This window comes from Tursiops truncatus, chromosome 11 (assembly GCF_011762595.2).
Source record: "Tursiops truncatus isolate mTurTru1 chromosome 11, mTurTru1.mat.Y, whole genome shotgun sequence".
In the NCBI taxonomy this organism is placed as follows: Eukaryota; Metazoa; Chordata; class Mammalia; order Artiodactyla; family Delphinidae; genus Tursiops; species Tursiops truncatus.
The window spans coordinates 58,625,265-58,647,893 of record NC_047044.1 but is presented as its reverse complement, the minus strand read 5'-3'; the positions used below and the strand labels follow the sequence as shown (position 1 = coordinate 58,647,893).

The following is a 22,629-nucleotide window of genomic DNA, read 5'->3' as shown; positions in this document are numbered from 1 at the left end:
GGATGTTGGGGAGCAATTTGGCCTTCTGTCCTCACTCTGTGACCCCAGGTCTGCCACAATGTTTGGGGACTGTCATGGGCCTGGAAAAGCCACATTTGGCTCCCTTTGGTGTTGGCAAAAGTGTTTGATAGGGGGTTAGCCAGGGAAGGAGTTCAACACTGACTTCCCCTTTTGAAGAAGGTAGTAACTAGATGTGGGACGGAGACCTTGGGAAAGACACAAGTTTCTCTGTTTTCTGTCAGGGCAGCAACTGCGGAGGAGAGGGATGTTGGGGTGAGAAGGCTGCCCTTGACCTGGGCGGAGGGGGTATGTAGGGGGACAGTTCTCTTCTGCATCCCCTGTTTTGCCCCTAACTTACTTCAGAAAAATAGTGGGTGTTCACCAGTGTAGTTTTGTTTTTGCTCTGTAGTGAACTCATTAGTTTGACAATGGGGGAAGCATTGACACATTACAAGTATATCCTGCACAGAGTGAGGACGAAAGAGCTCAAGGACTTAAAAGTGACAGAGACACCATATTCCAGCCTGAGTTGGAGCTGCTTTGGCATAGGGAGCACCACTCCTCAGCTGTGAAGGAAGTTTCTGAAAAGGGAAATGGGAAAAGATAGCTGAGAAAGAAGACCATTGATCCTAAGGAAGACTGTATTCTCAGATTTTTTTTTTATACAGAAGCTATTCCTACAAATGTACGCTTGCCTGTTACCCAGTTTTGTAAGACCCCTAGTGTGTGTGTGTGTGCACATGTGTGTTATCACAGGAGTGATGCTTCTATGTTATAAAAAATTGGGATGATACATAACTATCTGCCTACTTTCAAAAAGGAAGCCAGATTTTGATGGGAAGGAAGCACACTGGGAGGAGAAATCAGAGAGATCTTTGAAAACCAAAAGCTGGAACAGGTGGAAAACTATCCAGTTGATCATTGGCCACAAAGTAAGGCTGGCCACTGACCAGAGTAGCCATGGTGATCAATAAGATCAGAAAGAACTGGTTGGCAAGAGGCCAATGTGAGGCCAATGGTGGTGGCCAGTGGCAAAAAGAGTGTAAAAGAGAAGCAAGAGAAAAGGGCAGTCAGGTTGGGGAGCTGAAGAAGCACAGGAAACCAAACCCAGCTTAGATTAAGGTCATGTATTGAAGGCAAATTGAAAGTTGCTTTTCTGACTAGACAAATACAAGGAATGAGTATTCAGCTGGCGTTCATTGCTTTACTTATTGACTCTGTCAGCGCTTTTTAAACTTTCCTGCCAATTGACACATACACACTACTATATATAAAATAAAGAACTAATAAGGATCTACTGTATAGCACAGGGAACTCTACTCAATACTCTGTAATGGCCTATATGGGAAAAGAATCTAAAAAAGAGTGGATATATGTATGTATAACAGGTTCACTTTGTTGTAAACCTGAAACTAACACAACATTGTAAATCAACTGTACCCCAATAAAAATTTTAAAAATAGGGGCTTTCCCTGGTGGTGCAGTGGCTAAGAATCCACCTGCCAGTGCAGGGCACACGGGTTCGAGCCCTGGTCCAGGAAGATCCCACATGCCGCAGAGCAACTAAGCCCATGCGCCACAACCACTGAGCCTGCGCTCTAGAGCCTGCGAGCAACAACTACTGAGCCCACGTGCCGCAACTACTGAAGCCAGAGTGCCTAGAGCCTGTGCTCCACAACAAGAAAAGCCATGGCAATGAGAAGCCTGCACACTGCAGCGAAGAGTAGCCCCCGCTCGTCACAACTAGAGAAAGCCCACGAGCATCAACGAAGACCCAATGCAGCCAAAAAAAAAAAAATTTTTTTAATAAAGTATATCATAAACCCCGGGGAAAAAAACCTTTTCTGCCAAAATTCCCAGATAGATCATGAAAATGAATATGTAGAGGGTAGAGGTTTATGTACATAACTGTGGTGGTTACTTCCTCAGGGTATTTGTCCATCTCACAATGATTACCCCTTCTCTGTCCCCCTTCCACAGGGTCAAATGGGTGACTTCCAGCAGCCATGTTTATGCCATGTAAAACTAAATATAGAATTCTGTGTCAATAGGTTTCTTTTTTTTCCTTTGAGTACTTTAAACTGTCTGCTGATCTCCACAGTTTCTGTTGAGAAACCCATGGTAATTCAAATCATTGGTCCTGGACTTCCCTGGTGGTGCAGTGGTTAAGAATCTGCCTACCAATGCAGGTGACACGGGTTCAAGCCCTGGTCCGGGAAGATCCCACCTGCCGCGGAGCAACTAAGCCTGTGCGCCACAACTACTGAGCCTGTGCTGAAGAGACCGCAAGACACAACTACTGAAGCCCACGCACCTAGAGCCCCGTGCTCCGCAACACGAGAAGGTACCGCAATGAGAAACACGTGCACCGTAACAAAGAGTAGCCCCCGCTCACCGCATCTGGAAAAAGCCCACGCTCAGCAGCAAAGACCCAACGCAGCCAAAAAGAAAAAAAAAAAAAAATCATTGGTCCTCTATATAGTAACGTGTCATTTTTCTCAAACTGCTTTCAAGATTGCCTCTAATTTTTGGTTTTCAACAGTTTGACTGTGACGTGCTTAAATGTGGTTCGCTGCAGTGCGCGGGCTTCTCAACCTAGTGGCTTCTCTTCTTGCAGAGCATGGGCTCTGGGCACGCGGGCTTCAGTAGTCGTGGCACATGGGCTCAGTAATTGTGGCTCGCTGGCTCTAGAGCGCAGGCTCAGTAGTTGTGGCGCAATGCCTTAGTTGCTCTGCGGCATGTGGGATCTTCCGGGAGCAGGGCTCAAGCCCGTGTCCCGTGCATTGGCAGGAGGATTCTTAACCACTGTGCCGCCAGGGAAGTCCCTGAGCTTCTTTTTTTATTTTATTTATTTTTAAAATTTATTTATTTTTGGTTTTGTTGGGTCTTTGTTGCTGCGGGCTTTCTCTAGTTGCAACGAGAGGGGGCTACTTTTCATTGCGGTGCGCAGGCTTCTCATTGCAGTGGCTTCTCTTGTTGCTGAGCATGGGCTCTAGGTGTGCAGGCTTGCTTCAGTAGTTGTGGCTTGCGGGCTCCAGAGCACAGGCTCAGTAGCTGTGGCACACGGGCTTAGTTGCTCCGCGGCATGTGGGATCTTCCGGGACAAGGGCTCGAACCCATGTCCCCTGCATTGGCAGGCGGGTTCTCAACCACTGCGGCACCAGGGACGTCCTATTTATTTTTTAAAATATTTATTTATTTTGGCTGCACCAGCTTTTACTTGCAGCATGCGAGATCTTTTAGTTGCAGCATGAGAACTCTTAGTTGCGGCATGCATGCAGGATCTAGTTCCCCAACCACGGATCAAACCCGGGCCCCCTGCATTGGGAGCACGGAGTCTTACCTACTGGACCACCAGGGAAGTCCCACTTATTTATTTTATGCAAAGTAATATGTACCTCTTAATCCCCTATCCATATCTTGCCCCTCCCTTCTTTCCTCTCCCCACTTGTAACCACTAGTTAGTTCTCTATATCTGTGAATCTGTTTCTTTTTTGCTATATTCACTAGTTTTATTTTTTTAGATTCCACATGTAAGTGATATATTTGTCTTTCTTGGTCTGATTTATTTCACTTAGCATAATACCCTCCAAGTCCATCTATGTTGTTGCAAATGGCAAAATTTCTTTTTATGGCTGAGTAGTATTCCATTGTGTGTGTGTGTGTGTGTGTGTGTGTGTGTGTGTATACATATATATGCACATCTTCTTTATCCATTCATCTGTTGATGGACCCTTAGGTTGCTTCCACATCTTTTTTTTTTTTTTTTTTTTTTTTTTTTGCGTTACGCGGGCCTCTCACTGCTGTGGCCTCTCCCGTTGCGGAGCACAGGCTCCGGACGCGCAGGCTCAGCGGCCATGGCTCACGGGCGCAGCCGCTCCGCGGCATGTGGGATCTTCCCGGACCGGGGCACGAACCTGCATCCCCTGCCTCGGCAGGCGGACTCTCAACCACTGCGCCACCAGGGAAGCCGTGCTTCCACATCTTGGCTATGGCAAATAGTGCTGCTATGAACATTGGGGTGCATATATATATACCTAAGCATGGAATTGCTGGGTAGCATGGTAGTTCTATTTTTAGTTTTTTGAGGAATCTCCATAATGTTTTCCGCTGTGTCTGACCAAGTTACATTTCCACTAACCGTTGCTGAGCTTCTTTGATCTGAAAATTTATGTCTTTCACCAAATTCGGGAAGTGTTCAGCCATTATTTCTTCACAGAGTTTTCTACCCCATTCTCCCTTTCCTCTCCTGTGACTCCAATGAAATAAATGTATATTAGATTTCTGACATTATAGGTTTCTGAAGTTCTGTTCACATTTTTCAGTCTTTTCTTTTTCTCTATATTCTTCACACTGGATCATTTCTCTTGAACTATCTTCAAGTTCACTGAATTTTTCCTATCTCCAAACTGCTATTAAGTCCATTCAGTGATTTTTAAATTTCAAATACTGTATTTTTCAGTTCTAGAATTTTCATTTGGCACTTTTTTATAGTTTCTCGTCTTCTGCTATTTTCTATTTTTCCACTTATTATGAGCATATTTTTCTTTACTTCATTCAGAATCGTTATAATAGCTCCTTTAAAGTCCTTGCCTGATAGTTCTGATGAGTTATTGTATCAGTCCAGGTCCAACCAGGAAAGAGAAACCACATAGCAATTTAAACAAGAAAAGTTCAACATGCTAATGGGACTTCCCTGGAGGTCCAGTGGTTAAGACTTCTTGCTCCCAATGCAGGGGGCCTGGGTTCGATCCCTGGTCAGGGAACTAGATCCCGCAGGCCGCAACTGAAAGATCCCACATGCTGCAACGAAGATCCCGCACTCAGTAACAAAGATCCCACATACCGCAACTAAGACCTGGAGCAGCCAAATAGATTAATTAATTAATTAATTAATTTTTAAAAATTATGCTATAGTGGTGATCATTTTCTAACATACAGAACTATGGAAACTATTTTGTGCACCTGGAACTAACATAGTGCTGTAGTTCAGTTATACTTCAATTTAAAGAGAAATGAATTAGGGGAGTTCCCTGGTGGCTTAGTGGTTAGAATTCCACGCTTTCACTGCCGTGGCCCAGGTTCAATCCCTGGTGGGGGAACTAAGATCCTGCAAGCTGCACAGTGAAGAAAAAAAAAAAAGAATTAAACTATAAACATTGACAGATAGTGGATCGTAACAGAGGTAGGCAAGGCCACCAATTAAAGAAACAGAATAGTTCCCAGGCAAGACAAAAAAAAGAAAAAAGAAAGAAAGAAAAAGAAGAAGGAAAGAAAGGAAGAAAGAAAGAAAGGAAAAAGAGGAAAGAAAAAGTAGGCCCATTGAAAGGAGTTTTGTTAGTCATGGAGGCATTAAAAAGCGGTCACAGGGGCTTCCCTGGTGGCGCATTGGTTAAGAATCCGCCTGCCAATTCAGGAGACACGGGTTCAAGCCCTGGTCTGGGTAGATTCCACATGCCGCAGAGCAACTAAGTCCGTGCCCCACAACTACTGAGCCGGTGCTCTACAGCCCACGAGCCACAACTACTGAGCCCATGTGCCACAACTACTGAAGCCCGCGAGCCTAGAGCCCGTGCTCTGCAACAAGAGAAACCACCACAACAAGAAGCCCGCGCGCTGCAACAAAGAGTAGCCCCTGCTCGCCGCAGCTAGAGAAAGTCTGCATGCCACAACGAAAGGCCAACGCAGCCAAAGTTTTTTTTAATTTTTTAAAAATTATTTAAAAAAATAGCAGTCACAGAAGCAGACACTGGCAATGGCCATCCAAGAACTGTATTGAGAAAATGAATCTTGGCAATAGACTTGAGTATTCAGGCCATTTGACAAGGCCATTCCTACTGTGAAAGTAAATACACCACATAGTGTAGTCTGATGCCTTCAGTCCTTCTAGTAGTATAATTTACTTTTCAAATCCCAATTTCAATCCTGCAGTAGGTTGAAAAATGTGCCTCCCGAAAAAGACATCCATCTCTGAATCCCTGGAACTTATTACCTTATACGGCAAAAAAAAAAAAAAAAAAGTGGGAGAGGACTTTGCAGATGTGATTAAATTAAGCATTTTGAGAAGCGGAGATTATTTTGGATTATCTGAGTGGGCACTAAATGCAATCAGATGTATCCTTACAAAACAGAGAGAAAGGGAGATTTCACATACAAATAAGAGAAGACAGTGCGACGACAGAGGCAGAGGCTGGAGGGATGCTGTCACAAGCCAAGGAATGCTGGCAACCACCAGAAGCTGGAAAAGGCCAGGAATAGAATCTCCCTTACAGCCTCTGAGGGGAGTGCTCCTTTGCTGCACCTTGATTTTGATCCAGTGACACTGATTTTGAACTTCTGGGATCCAGAACTGTGAGAGCATAAGTTTTGGCTGTTTTAAGTCACCATGTTTGTGGCAATTTGTTACGGCAGTCATGGGAAACATGCATGTTCACCAAGAGACCTTCTGAATATAATTTGGTGAACCAAATCAGGAGCAATGTTTGTGGGAAGGTAGAGGGCTGGTTGTGCTGACCCAAGTATTCTGTTTCTCATGGCAGATGTAGTATGTGTAAATTGGTAAATTGACACTATAGTTTATATATTCTGGTTTATGCAAGTCTTGTGAGCTTGACTAATATGAGTCTGACCCCAAGATCTCCTCTCTGTGCTGACAAAACCAGATGTCTGACCCTGTGGGGTTATTTGCAAGATCCTGGCCATGGTAAACACACCAAGAAAATTAACACCATCTTGTTGAGGTCTTTTGAGAGGCATATATCTGGTCTCTCCCGGTTATTCCATGATCTTACCATCAGTTCTCTACTTCAAAACTTCATTAATAATAACTTTATCATGGGACTGACAGTTTAAAAAGCCTTCATATTCCTTATCTCATTTAATTCTCATAATAACAATGTTGCAGACTAGGTTTTATCATTATTATTATTTTTTTTTTTTTGCGGTACGCAGGCCTCTCACTGCCGTGGCCTCTCCCGCCGCGGAGCGCAGGCTCTGGACGCGCAGGCCCAGCGCCCACGGCCCATGGGCCCAGCCGCTCTGCGGCATGCGATCCTCCCGGACCGGGGCACGAACCCGCGCCCCCTGCATCAGCAGGCGGACTCCCAACCACTGCGCCACCAGGGAAGCCCTATCATTATTCTTATTTTTATAGTGGAGCAAAGTAACATTCAGATCAACTAAGTTTTGCCCATGGCAAGTGGAACTGAGATTTGAACCCAGGTCTTCTAGGTCTGAACCCTAGTGACTAGAGTCATTCAACAAACAAACATCTATATTGTGTTTCATTATGCACTAGGTACCAAGAACCAGGAATTCAGATACGAATAAAACTAGTCTTGTTTCTACTGCCATGAGGGGCTTCCAATCTAGTAGGAATAAGTATGTAAAAAATGCAAAAATGTTTATACCAAGGGCAGAAACAAGTGGACCAGAAATCACTGTACCTTACGTTGCACATTAGAAACTATAATTCACTGAATCTGTGTTTGTATTTGAGTGTTTTAGCATTGTTACAGCCTGCACATTATTATCTGGGACATTATTGCTAGATAAAATATTGTTTGTACAATCCAATTAAAACAAGCTTGCCACCCAAGAAGAGGAACTCTAAGCAGAGGGATTTACATTAAACAAAAACACACTTGGAACTAATTCTATGTCTGTCTACGTTAACTGCTTGCTGAATATATAAGTAGTTTATAAAGTGTTGTTCTTCCCAATAATTTCATGTTTCTAAATTAGGTTAAATAATCCATTCAAATATCATTAACCTTAGAAATACCTGAACTCAGGAAGACCCGACCCTTTCTCTAGATCAGTTCTCCATAGTGGCTGTATCAATTTACATTCCCACCAACAGTGTAAGAAGGTTCCCTTTTCTCCACACCCTCTCCAGCATTTGTTGTTTGTAGATTTTCTGATGATGCCCATTCTAACCGGTGTGAGATGATACCTCATTGTAGTTTTGTTAGGAACCAGGCCGCACAGCTGGAGGTGAGCGGTGAGCTCGTGAGCGAAGCTTCATCTGCCGCTCCCATCGTTCGCATTACCGCCTGAACCATCCTCCAACCCCTGCCATCCGTGGAAAAACTGTCTTCCACAAAACCGGTCCCTGGTGCCAAAAAGGCTGGGGACCAATATTCCTGATTTAGGTAGTGCCTGGTGAGATAGTCTCATGTGTGCTGAGCAGGAGAGGTAAACCAGACTCTTAAATTACTTTAATACATGGGCCTATGTGATAAGTACCATGAGAGACATATAAGAGGCCATAGAATTTGGAGACAGAAACAACCATTTTCAGTTGGAAGATTCTGAGAACAGTTAACAGATGAGTAACTTCGCAGCTGATCTCTGAAGGATGGATAAAACATTTTAAAATAAACTTCAGGGACTTCCCTGGTGCTCCAGGGGTAAAGAATCAGCCATCCAATGCAGGGGACACGGGTTTGATCCCTGGTGGGGAAACTGAGATCCTACATGCCAAGGGGCAACTAAGCCAGTGCGCCACAACTACTGGGCTCGTGCACCTCAAAGAGAGAGCCCGCTTGCTGCGAACTACAGAGCCCTCACGCTCTGGACCCCACGCACCACAACTACAGAACCCACATGCGCTGGAGCCCGCCCAGCCACAGCTAGAGCGAGAAAACCCGCACACCACAAATAGAGAGAAGCCCACGAGCCACAACTAGAAAGAAGCCTGTGCACCACAGTGAAGAGCCTGCTCCACAACGAAAGATCCCACATGCCTCATGAAGATCCCCTGTGCCGCATCTAAGACCCGACACAGCTATAAATAAATAAATAAATAAATAAAAAATAAAACAAACTTCAATTTTTAGTTTATTAAAAATGCATATTTACTGTAATAAATTTAGAACATAAAAATTACATAAAAGAAAAGAAAAATCATCTATAATCCCACTACCTAGAAATAACCACCACTAACATTTTGCAGTATCTCCTCTTAGTCTTTCCATGTAATTAAGTGTTCTTCTTAAAAAGAACATAGTTGTTTTTTTAAATTTCTCTATGGCAGTCTGTTATACATCATAGTATATTTCATCAATGGCTTGTTTGGGGACATTAAAATTGTACTCTTTGGAATTCTCTGGTGGTCCAGTGGTTAGGACTCCACACTTTCACTGCTGAGGGCCCAGGTTCAAGCCCTGGTTGGAGAATTAAGATCCCACAAGCCATGTGGTATGGCCAAAAAAAAATTGTATTCTTTATTTTTGTGTTATTTTTTCTCATTTTGTTTTTGTAAAAATACTCTTAACAAAACATCCTTGTGACTAAATCTCTACATACCTCCTTGTATTTTCCTTAGGACAATTTCTTGCAAGAATAATTTCTTTGTCCAAAAAAAATCTTTTTTAGGCCTCTCATTAACATTTTTAAAAATTGTTGTAAAATATACACATTTTAATCATTTTATAAGTAAAAATGCAGTGGCATTAAGTACATTTACAACATTGTGTAACTATCACCACTATCTATTTCCAGAACTTTTTCATCAACTCAAGCAAAAACTCTCTACCCATAAAACAGTAACTCCTCATTCCACTTCTCCCAGCCCCTGTTAATCTCTACTCTACCTATTATCTCTATGAATTTTCCTATTATAGGTACCTCATTTAAGTGGAATAATATAATATTTGTCCTTTTTTGTGTCTGGCTTCTTTCACTTGCATGATGTTACCGAGATTCATCCATTTTTGGCATATGTCAGAATTTTATTCATTTTATGGCTGAATAACATTCCATTATATGTATATATCACATTTTCTTTATTCATTTATCTGCTGACAGAAACTTGGGCTTTTCCTGACTTTTGGCTATAGGCCTTTAATATTTTTGACAAATTGTCCCTACAAGAAGACTTTAACAATTTGCACCAGCGGAAGTATGACTGTGCCCATTTCTCTGGTACTTATGAACACTATACTCTTTTTTTTTTTTAACAACATAATAATCAAGTATATCCTATTGTTGTTTTACTTTTCATTCCTGATAAAGACACACTATAGTTGGAAAAACAAAGATAGCAGTGCAAGTCAGAAGACAATGGAATGACATCTTTGAAGTACTGAAAAAAAAAAATGCCAACCTATAATTCTATATCCAGTGAAAATTGAATTGTCTGTTTATTTCTACATGGCAAAGTAATCCGAAAAATTAGCCATCCCACCATTTAATTTAAAAAAAAACTAGAAAACTGTACAAAATAGATGAACTGTTTTCAGATATTGGGCAAAAGCAACACAGGATTACAATCCATGAGAGAAAAGGAAAGAAAACAAATTATGTGAGCCTTTCAATTCTCCCAACTATCTATCTGACCAGAGATACATTCCAGACAATATCACAGGAATGGGAAATCCAAGCAGAGTACAGTGGTTTTGCTGAAATAAAGGGACAGAGATTAGATTTTGGGAAGGCTGAAGAGGTGTGATTCTGTGGAAGAGAGTACTAGAAAGAAGAGAGCTATGTGAAGAAAGAGCTCCACAAATTTTCATAGTGGCCCTGTGAGTCTTTGACTGAACAATAGACTGCTCATGAATGGGAATGAGAGGGGAGACTCCATGAAACTGGCCAAAAATCAACTATCAGGTAAAAAAAACAACTGCTGAAGAATTACAAAGTGTATAATTACTGGCACTTACACAGGGATGGGAAAATTAGACTTCCAACCAGTCAGACTGAAGAGATGTTGTTGAATACTCAGAGTATTCAGTAGAGACTTCACAAAAGCTATGCCTTAGGAGTAGGGCACCTACAAGCCTGAGAGTAAAGCTACCCTAGACCTACCCTAACAAAGTTTAAAAACATGCCTCGAAAGTATCAAGCTGATATTCAAGTAAATTAGCTGCCTGCCAGAACAAAGCCCAACACTCTTTAAAGGAAGGAAATAAAATCCAGAAACTCAACAATGTAACATTCACAGTGTCCAGCATCTAATAAAAAATTACTAGATAGGGCTTCTCTGGTGGTGCAGTGGTTGGGAGTCCACCTGCCGATGCAGGGGACGCGGGTTCGTGCCCTGGTCTGGGAAGATCCCACATGCCGCAGAGCGACTGGGCCTGTGATCCATGGCCTCTTAGCCTGCGCATCCGGAGCCTGTGCTCCACAACGGGAGAGGCCACAACAGTGAGAGGCCCGCGTACCGCAAAAAAAAAAAAAAAAATTACTAGACATACTCCTTGCAACCATCAAATAAATAAATAAGTAAATAAATAACATAAAAAGGGAAAATGGAATCTATAGCCAGCAGAAAAATCAGACAATAAAAATAGACCCAGAGACATTCACAGAAAGATAGACAAGATGAAAAGGCAGAGGGCTATGTACCAGATGAAGGAACAAGATAAAACCCCAGAAAAACAACTAAATGAAGTGGAGATAGGCAACATTCCAGAGAAAGAATTCAGAATAATGATAGAGAAGATGATCCAGGACCCTGGAAAAAGAATGGAGGCAAAGATCAAGAAGATGCAAGAAATGTTTAACAAAGACCTAGAAGAATTAAAGAACAAACAAACAGGAGTGAACAATACAATAACTGAAATGAAAAATACACTAGAAGGAATCAATAGCAGAATAACTGAGGCAGAATAATGGATAAGTGCCCTGGAAGACAGAATGGTGGAATTCACTGCTGTGGAACAGACTAAAGAAAAAAGAATGAAAAGAAATGAAGACAGCCTAAGAGACCTCTGGGACATTAAACACAACAACATTCACATTATAGGGGTCCCAGAAGGAGAAAAGAGAGAGAAAGGACCCGAGAAAATATTTGAAGAGATTATAGTTGAAAACTTCCCTAACATGGGAAAGGAAATAGCCACCCAAGTCCAGGAAGTGCAGAGAGTCCCAGGCAGGATAAACCCAAGGAGAAACACGTGGAGACACATAGTAATCAAATTGGCAAAAAATTAAAGACAAAGAAAAATTATTGAAAGCAACAAGGGAAAAATGACAAATAACATACAAAGGAACTCCCATAAGGTCAACAGCTGATTTCTCAGCAGAAACTCTACAAGCCAGAAGGGAGTGGCATGATATACTTAAAGTGATGAAAGGGAAGAACCTACAACCAAGATTACTCTACCCGGCAAGGATCTCATTCAGATTCAATGGAGAAATCAAATGCTTTACAGACAAGCAAAAGCTAAGAGAATTAAGCACCACCAAACCAGCTCTACAACAAATGCTAAAGGAACTTCTCTAAGTGGGAAACACAAGGGAAGAAAAGGACCTACAAAAAAAAACCCAAAACAATTAAGAAAATGGTCATAGTAACATAAACATCGATAATTACCTTAAATGTGAATGAATTAAATGCTCCAACCAAAAACCAGAGACTTGCTGAATGGACACAAAAACAAGACCCATATATATGCTGTCTACAAGAGACCCACTTCAGACCTAGGGACACATACAGACTGAAAGTGAGGGGATGGAAAAAGATATTCCATGCAAATGGAAATCAAAAGAAAGCTGGAGTAGCAATACTCATATCAGATAAAATAGATTTTAAAATAAAGAATGTTATAAGAGACAAGGAAGGACACTACATAATGATCAAGGGATCAATCCAAGAAGAATATATAACAATTAAAAACATATATGGGGCTTCCCTGGTGGCGCAGTGGTTGAGGGTCCGCCTGCCGATGCAGGGGACGCGGGTTCGTGCCCCGGTCCGGGAGAATCCCACGTGCTGCGGAGCGGCTGGGCCCGTGAGCCATGGCCGCTGGGCCTGCGCATCTGGAGCCTGTGCTCCGCAGCGGGAGAGGCCACAGCAGTGAGAGGCCCATGAACCAAAAAAAAAAAAAAAAACAAAAAAAAAAACATATATGCACCCAACATAGGAGACCACAATACATAAGGCAACGGCTAACAGCTATAAAAGAGGAAATCGACAGTAGCACAGTAATAGTGGGGGACTTTAACACCTCACTTACACCAATGGACAGATCATCCAAACAGAAAATTAATAAGGAAACACAAGCTTTAAATGACACAATAGACTAGATAGATTTAATTGATATTTATAGAACATTTCATCCAAAAACAGAAGATTACACTTTCTTCTCAAGTGCACACGGAACATTCTCCAGGATAGATCACATCTTGGGTCACAAATCAAGCCTCAGTAAGTTTAAGAAAATTGAAATCATATCAAGCATCTTTTCTGACCACAATGCTATGAGATTAGAAATCAATTACAGGGAAAAAACATAAAAAACACAAACACATGGAGGCTAAACAATACGTTACTAAATAACCAAGAGATCACTGAAGAAATCAAAGAGGAAATCAAAAAACACTTAGAGACAAATTACAATGAAAACACGACGATCCAAACCCTATGGGATGCAGCAAGTTCTAAGAGGGAAGTTTATGGCAATACAAGCCTACCTCAAGAAACAAGAAAAATCTCAAATGAAGAACCTAACCTTACATCTAAAGCAATTAGAGGAAGAAGAACCAAAAAAAAACCCCAAAGTTAGTAGAAGGAAAGAAATCATAAAGATCAGAGCATAAATAAATGAAATAGAAACAAAGAAAACAATAGCAAAGATCAATAAAACTAAAAGCTGGTTCTTTAAGAAGATAAACAAAGTTGATAAACCATTAGCCAGACTCATAAAGAAAAAGAGGGAGAGGACCCAAATCAATAAAATTAGAAATGAAAAAGGAGAAGTTACAACAGACACCACAGAAATACAAAGCATCCTAAGAGACTACTACAAGCAACTCTATGCCAATAAAATGTACAACCTGGAAGAAATGGACAAATTCTTAGAAAGGTATAACCTTCCAAGACTGAAACAGGAAGAAATAGAAAATATGAACAAACAAATCACAAGTAATGAAATTGAAACTGTATTAAAAATTTTCCAACAAACAAAAGTCCAGGACCAGATGGCTTCACGGTGAATTCTATCAAACATTTAGAGAAGAGCTAACACCCATGCTTCTCAAACTCTTCCAAAAAATTGCAGAGGAAGGAACACTCCTGAACTCATTCTATGAGGCCACCATCACCCTGATACCAAAATCAGACAAAGATACTATAAAAAAAGAAAATCACAGACCAATACCACTCATCAATATAGATGCAAAAATCCTCAACAAAATATTAGCAAACAGAATCCAACAACACATTAAAAGGATCATATACCATGATCAAGTGGGATTTATCCCAGGGATGCAAGGATTCTTCAATATATGCAAATCAATCAATGTGACACACCATATTAACAAATTGAAGGATAAAAAACATATGATCATCTCAATAGATGCGGAAAGAGCTTTTGACAAAATGCAACACCTATTTATGATAAAAACTCTCAAGAAGGTGGGCATAGAGGGAACCTACCTCAACATAATAAAGGCCATATACAACAAACCCACAGCAAACATCATTCTCAATAGTGAAAAGCTGAAAGCATTTCCTCTAAGATCAGGAACAAGACAAAGATGTCTACTCTCACCACTATTATTTAACATAGTTTTGGAAGTCCTAGCCACGGCAATCAGAGAAGAAAAAGAAATACAAGGAATACAAATTGGAAAAGAAGAAGTAAAACTGTCACTGTTTGCAGATGACATGATACTATACATAGAGAATCCTAAAGATGCCACCAGAAAACTACTAGATCTAATCAGTGAATTTAGTAAAGTTGCAGGATACAAAATTAATGCACAGAAATCTCTTGCATTCCTATACACTAATGATGAAAAATCTGAAAGAGAAGTTAAGGAAACACTCCCATTTACCATTCCAACAAAATGAATAAAATACCTAGGAATAAGCCTACCTAGGGAGACAAAAGACCTGTATGCAGAAAACTATAAGACACTGATGAAAAAAATTAAAGATGCTACCAACAGATGGAGAGATGTTCTTGGATTGGAAGAATCAATATTGTGAAATGACTACACTACCCAAAGCAATCTACAGATTCAGTGCAATCCCTATCAAATTACCAATAGCATTTTTTACAGAACTAGAACAAAAAATCTTAAAATTTGTATGGAGACCTAAAAGACCCTGAATAGCCAAAGCCATTTTGAGGGAAAAAATGGAGCCGGAGGAATCAGGCTCCCTGACTTCAGACTATACTACAAAGCTACAGTAATCAAGACAACATGGTACTGGCACAAAACAGAAATATAGATCAATGGAACAGGATAGAAAGCCCAAAGATAAACCCATGCACCTATGGTCAACTAATCTATGACAAAGGAGGCAAAGATACACAATGGAGAAAAGACAGTTCTTCAATAAGTGGTGCTGGGAAAACTGGACAGCTACATGTAAAAGAATGAAATTAGAACACTCACTAACACCATACACAAAAATAAACTCAAAATGGACTGGAGACCTAAATGTAAGACTGGACACTATAAAACTCTTAGAGGAAAACATAGGAAGAACACTCTTTGACATAAATCACAGCAAGATCGTTTTTGATCCAACTCCTAGAGTAATGGAAATAAAAACAAAAATAAACCAATGGGACGTAATGAAACTTAAAAGCTTTTACACAGCAAAGGAAACTATAAACAAGACGAAAAGACAACCCTCAGAATGGGAGAAAATATTTGCAAACAAATCAACGGACAAAGGTTTAATCTCCAAAATATATAAACAGCTCATGCAGCTCAATATTAAAAAAAACAAACAACCCAATCCAAAAATGGGCAGAAGACCTAAACAGACTTTTCTCCAAAGAAGACATACAGATGGCCAAGAAGCATATGAAAAGCTGCTCAACATCACTAATTATTAGAGAAATGCAAATCAAAACTACAATGAGGTATCACCTCACATCGGTTAGAATGGGCATCATCAGAAAATCTACAAAAAACAAATGCTGGAGAGGGTGTGAAGGGAACCCCCTTACACTGTTGGTGGGAATGTAAATTGATACAGCCACTATGGAGAACATTATGGACGTTCCTTAAAAAACTAAAAATAGAATTACCATATGACCCAGCAATCCCCACTACTAGGCCTATACCCAGAGAAAACCATAATTCAAAAAGACACATGCACCCCAATGTTCATTGCAGTGCTATTTACAATAGCCAGGTCATGGAAGCAACCTAAATGCCCATCAACAGATGAATGGATAAAGAAGATGTGGTACATATATACAATGGAATATTACTCAGCCATGAAAAGGAACGAAATTGGGTCATTTGTAGAGAGGTGGATGGATCAAGACTGTCATACAGAGTGAAGTAAGTCAGAGAATAACAAATATCGTATATTAATGCATATATGTGGAACCTAGAAAAATGGTACAGATGAACCAGTTTGCAGGGCAGAAACAGAGACACAGATGTAGAGAACAAATGTATGAACACCAAGTCGGGAAAGTGGCAGGGGCGGGGGTGGTGGTGGTGGTGTGATGAATTGGGAGATTGGGATTGACATATATACACTAATATGTATAAAATTGATAACTAATAAGAACCTGCTGTATAAAAATAATAAATTTAAAAAACCACAATAATGCTGAAATTTAAAAAAAATAGAACCAGAAATGACAGAAGTTATGGAATTAGTGGATAAGAATTTTTCAACACCTATTATTAGTTCAAGAGAAAAGAAAACAATAAATAAAATGAGGAAAGAAATAGAGACTACATAAAAGAAATGAAAAATACCACTGTATGGCCCTAACAACAAATTACACAACACAGTTGAAAGATCAGTGAACTTGAAGACATAGAAATAAGAACTATCTAAAGTGAAGCATAGAAAGAAAAGAAAGGGGGAAAAATGAACAGAGCCTCAGTGACTTGTTGGGCAATATCAAGTACACTACCATACATGTGACTTGGAGTACTGGAAAACAGTAGGAACAGAAAAGGATATTTGAAGAAATAATGGCAAAAAATTCACCATATTTAATGAAGAAAATATCAACACACCCAGATCAAAATGTTTGATGAACCACAAGCAGTATAAACACAAAGAAAACTATATCAAGACACAGCATTAATAAAATTGCTGAAAACCAATGAGAAAAAGGACATCTGAAAAGAAGCCAGAGAAAAAGATCATTATGTATATGGAAGCAAATATAAGAATAACCATTAACTCTCTTCAGAAACAATTCAAGACAGAAAACAATGGAATTATACCTTTAAAATGTACTAAATGAAAAAGGTATCAATCTAGAATTCTATACCCAGTGGAAATACCCATTAAAAATGAAAGCAAAGAAGAAATTTTAAAACAAACGAAAGCTGAAAAAATATATATCACTTGCGGGCTTCCCTGGTGGTGCAGTGATTAAGAATCCGCCTGCCAATGCAGGGGACACAGGTTCGTGCCCTGGTCCGGGAAGATCCCACATGCCACGAAGCAACTAAGCCCGTGAGCCACAACTACAGGGCCTGTGCTCTAGAGCCCGTGAGCCACAGCTACTGAGCCCATGTGCCACAACTACTGAAGCCCACGTGCCTAGAGCCCATGCTCCACAACAAGAGAAGCCACCGCAATGAAAAGCCCGTGCACCGCAAAGAAGAGCAACCCCCACTTACTGCAACTAGAGAAAGCCCATGTGCAGCAACAAAAGACCCAATGCAGCCAAAATAAATAAATAATAAAATAAATTTTATATATATATATATATATATATATATATATATATATATCACTTGCATTACCAGAACCATTAAAGGAGGTTCTTCAGATTGAAGAAAGATGATACCAAGTGGAAACAGATCTACACAAAAGAATTAAGGGCATGGAAATAGTAAGCATGTGGGTAAATATAAAAGACATTTTAAAAATTTAGGGAGTTCCTTGGTGGTCCAGTGGTTAGGACTCAGTGCTTTTACTTCTGTGGCCCAGGTTCAATCCCTGGCCAGGGAACTAAGATCCCGCAAGCTGGGCTTCCCTGGTGGCGTAGTAGTTGAGAGTCTGCCTGCCGACTTCCCGTCCCGGACACGGGTTTGTGCCCCGGTCTGGGAAGATCCCACATGCCGCAGAGCGGCTGGGCCCGTGAGCCATGGCCGCTGAGCCTGCACGTCCGGAGCCTGTGCTCCGCAACGGGAGAGGCCACAACAGTGAGAGGCACGCGTACCGCAAAAAAAAAAAAAAAAAAAAAAAAAAAAAAAAGATACATATCGTAAACCCTAGAGCAACTACTGAAAAAATTAAAGAAATATAATTAATAATAGGAGATAAAATGAAATATTAAAAATAGTCCAAGGTGAGCAGGAATAAAGAAGTAAAAATGGATAGGACAAGTAGAAAACAAATAGCATGGTGGTTGGAACTTAAACCTGACCATATCAATTGGAATTGTCTCTTTATGGATTTTGCCTATCTTTCTATTGGAGAGGTTGTCTTTTCATGTTGATTTGCAAGAGCTCTTTATATAATAAAATATAAATGCTTTGTTATATATGTTTTCTGCCTTTAATGTTATGCTCAGGAAACCTTTCCCTGACCAAAATAGATAGCACTTTGACAAGGAGATGAGATTAGTATAAACTTAAACACTGACGCAGAAAACTGAAAATAGAATTATCATATGATCCAGCAATCCCACTCCTAGGCATATAATTCAAAAAGATACATGCACTGTTCACAATAGCCAAGCCATGGAAACGACATAAATGTCCATCAACAGAGGAATGGATAAAGAAGATGTGGCACTTATATACAATGAAATACTACTCAGCCATAAAAAAGAAGGAAATAATGCCATTTGCAGCAACATGGATGCAACTAGAGATTATCATACTAAGTGAAGACAGAAAGACAAATACCATATGGTATCACTTATATGTGGAATCTAAAATGTGGTGCAAATGAACCTATCTATGAAACAGAAACAGACTCACAGACATAGAGAACAGACTTGTGGTTACCAAGGGGGTAGGGAGGGGGAGGGAGGAATGGACTGGGAGTTTGGGGTTAGTAGATGAAACTATTACATATAGAATGGATAAATAACAAGGTCCTACTGTATAGCACAGGGGACTATATTCAATATCCTAGGATAAACCATAATGGAACAGAATATAAAAAAGAATGTATATATGTATATAACTGAGTCACTTTGTTGTACAGCAGAAATTAACACAACATTGTAAATCAACTATACTTCAATTAAAAAATAAATGAAAAAAAGCTTAAACACTGAGAAATAAAGAGCTGTATTTAGAAAATCAATATTGTATAGGTTAGTTTAGCTATAAAAGGCACTTAAGGGAATCAGAACATAAGGTAGAAAGAGTAATTCAGAACCAAAACATTGAGTGCTATCTTAGTCTATTCAGGCTGCTATAACAAAATACCACAGACTAGGTAGCTTATAAACAACAGAAAGTTTTTGCTCACAGTGGGAAAGTCCAAGGCAGAAGTAGGGAATTAAGAGGTAGAAACTACTATGTATGAAATAAATAAAATACAAGAATATATTGTACAGCACAGGGAATATAGCCAATATTTTATAATAACTATAAATGGAGCATAATGTTTTAAAGTTGTGAATCACTATGTTGAACACCTGAAACTTACATAATATTGTAAATCAAATATACCTTGATAAAAAGAAAAAAATGTTATTGCTCACAATTCTGGAGGCTGAAAGTCTGAGATCAGGGTGCCAACATGGTCAGGTGAGGGCCCTTTTCCAGGTCTCAGACTTCTTGTATCCTCACATAGTGGAAGGGGGTAGGAAGTTTTGTGGGGTCTCTTTTATAAGAGCATTAATCTCATTCACAAGGGCTCCACCCTCATGACCTAATCACCTCCCAAAAGTCCCACCTCCTAATACCCTTTGGGGACTAGGATTTCAACATATGAATTTGGGGGGGACATGAACATTCAGACCATAGTAACTGCCTTGATTATCTGATGAATAAGCTTGATCTCCATTGGGTAGACCAAACGGAACGCATTAAAGGTTGTTGTTTGATGAAATGACACCATCAACATTGGGCTTAAAGGAAGCAAATCTTGTTGAAGATCAAAGTGTGTGGGACTGACTGGGGGAAGTGGGTGGTGGAGAGAGATCTAAGTTGGAGACCAGTTAGTGTGCTTTTGCAGTAGTTCAGACAAATAGTGACTAGGATATCCACCTAGATAATGAATAAGGATAAGAATTATATGACTACTGTAAAAACCAATAGCCTCAAGCTTCTTTCAGTTCTGGGTTTTAGACAAATTGAATCTGAAGCACCAACATCCGAATAGGAGATATTGGATAGGCAGGTTTTAGAGGTGGTCGGGTTAGAGAAAGTTTGGGAGTTATTAGCACAGAGGTAATTATTGAAATCACAAGAGTAAATGAAGTCACCAGGGGAGACTTGAGTACAGCAGAACCTTGTAGATTTCTAGAATGTTGGACTCATCCTTCCAGACTCAGACTAGTCATGTCCTCTGGGGAGCCTTCCGTGATCACCACCTGCCTGTCCCCACCCCCGCAGATGGGGGACTTAGGAGTCCCCTCTCGGCTTGCCCCTAATAGAGTATCTTTTACACTTTATTATTGTTGAGTGTTTTCTTCTTTGTTTTTCTTGAGGTTCTAGAAGGGAGGTACCAAAATTTATCCAACTTTGGGTTCTCCTGGACTGTAGAAGACTCTTGAAAAATGTTTGCTGAATTTAATCAAAATCTATGTCTTGTTGCTTTCCCAAAAAAAGAGATCCTTTAACATTTCTCTCCCCACCTCTCAGCCAATTCTATTACCCCCACTCAGTCAGTTATCTATTTGGGGTTATAATCTCCTTCCCTCCCACTGCAGTTCAGCATCTTTGATTTCCAGGAGAGAATGGAAAGCATTACTGTTTCTTTTGAGAGATGGCATTACTGACAAAAAAAGGTACCCTCTCGATCCCAGATTCTCTATCCTCCTCAATTTGTAGCTCTAGGTTATAGTTGGGTAGGCAAGGGAGATCTATGTATCCCATCCTGGAGTGCCTGGGAGCCTGAAGAGAAAAGATTTTCTAGCTGAGTAAACCTATCTGCTAATTTCAAAACAAGCTGGAGTCTAGGGACAAGATAAGTCGCAAACATTGACCCCTCACAGTACCACCTAGTGGACAATAAGAAACTAACACGTGGATTCTGAGCCTGTGAGGGTAAAAGGCCAATCCTAAAATAATTCACTTCTGGATCCCTAGAATCTTTGCTATTTACACAATAGGAGAGAGGATTCATCTGCAAGGAGGAAAGAAATGGTAAGTAAATAGTAATATAGTCTCAGGATTAAAAAGAAAGCCAGGGGCTAATGTCCTTCACCATAAGCAATAAGGGTCCTTGAGGAAATAATTAAACTAATATCCTTCTATTCCACCCATCCCAAATATAAAGACCAGAAGGAAAGTGTGTGTGGTGCTTCAGCCCCTCAGTATTGATTTCATTAGTGGCTTTGAAATTTATTTTCCTGCAAACAAAGGTAAGGAAAACATCTTACATTCTAACCCAATACTCATATAGTATATATCTGAAACAAAATTATCGTGAGACATATTTACTCTTATAAAGCATCAGTCTCTGCTCTATTATATTCTACTTAAGAAGCAGTACTGGTCACAAGTTTCTAAATTGATTTCATTACCCACATATAGAAAAACACTAACTTAGTTATAGTGTAATATTAATCAAGTAATTAACGTTGATTTTATGTAAGAAAATGTGCCCCTACAAAATTGAAAGCAAATTGGGACTTCACTGGCAGTCCAGTGGTTAAGACTCCTCGCTTCCACTGCAGGGAGTATGGGTTCGATCCCTGCTCTGGGAACTAAGATCCTGCATGCCACACGGCCAAAAAAAAAAAAAAAAAAAATCAAAATTGAAAGCAAATTTACCACATACCTTTCATGCTGCCAAGCCTTTGTACATACTTGCTCCCCACTACTTGTCTTTCTTGAGATGCCAGTCATAGTCTTCTTTAAGATCCAACTTCACCATTAAGGCTCACCATCCCCGCACTTAGAATAAACAGTTTCTTTCTTAGCTCTCCCTCAACTCATTGCTGATACCTCTACCACAGCACTTAATTAAATCTGACCAGTGCTTAGTGATTTACATGACTTAAGAGCTTCCTTAAATGAAGGTTCTACAATGTGTTGAATTGTGTAAAATGTGTTCCTAATTTCATCCCTCCAGACTAGTGCAATGATTGATGGGACCCAAAAAATATCAAAATAAACTTTAACCAAGCTACTAAAGATCCAGGAAATTTAAAGGTTTACTGTGGTAAATACTGTGCTTTTGCAAAGCAAGTAATCTCTCCCTAATAATGACTTTTAAAGTATAGATTCCTCTATAACATCTGAACTTACAAAGCATCAAATACCTACTTATAAGCCAATTAAATCTTATTTAAGGGACTTCCCTGGTGGCGCAATGGTTAAGAATCCGCCTGCCAATGCAGGGGACACGTGTTGGAGTCCTGGTCCGGGAAGATCCCACATGCCGTGGAGCAACTAAGCCCGAGAGCCACAGCTACTGAAGCCCGCGCGCCTAGAGCCATGCTCTGCAACAAGAGAAGCCACCGCAATGAGAAGCCCACACACTGCAACAAAGAGTAGCCCCTGCCCGCCGCAACTAGAGAAAGCCCACGCGCAGCAACGAAGACCCAACCC

The 22,629-nt window shown here is 40.3% G+C and overlaps 1 protein-coding gene and 1 non-coding gene across 2 annotated transcripts in view; both read left to right on the top strand.

Moving 5' to 3' along the window:
• Positions 1–22,629, top strand: part of LOC117314221 (transmembrane protein 198-like) — a 36,940-nt gene extending 14,311 nt beyond the window's left edge. Inside the window, exon 4 of the mRNA XM_073788538.1 lies at positions 22,372–22,629. Within this exon, the coding sequence (XP_073644639.1) occupies positions 22,372–22,496 (125 nt within the window). The 3' untranslated portion in view covers positions 22,497–22,629. The remainder of the gene's footprint in view (positions 1–22,371) is intronic.
• TRNAK-UUU (transfer RNA lysine (anticodon UUU)) lies at positions 17,828–17,899 on the top strand. Its single transcript has one exon. It is a non-coding gene; the product is annotated as a tRNA-Lys (tRNA).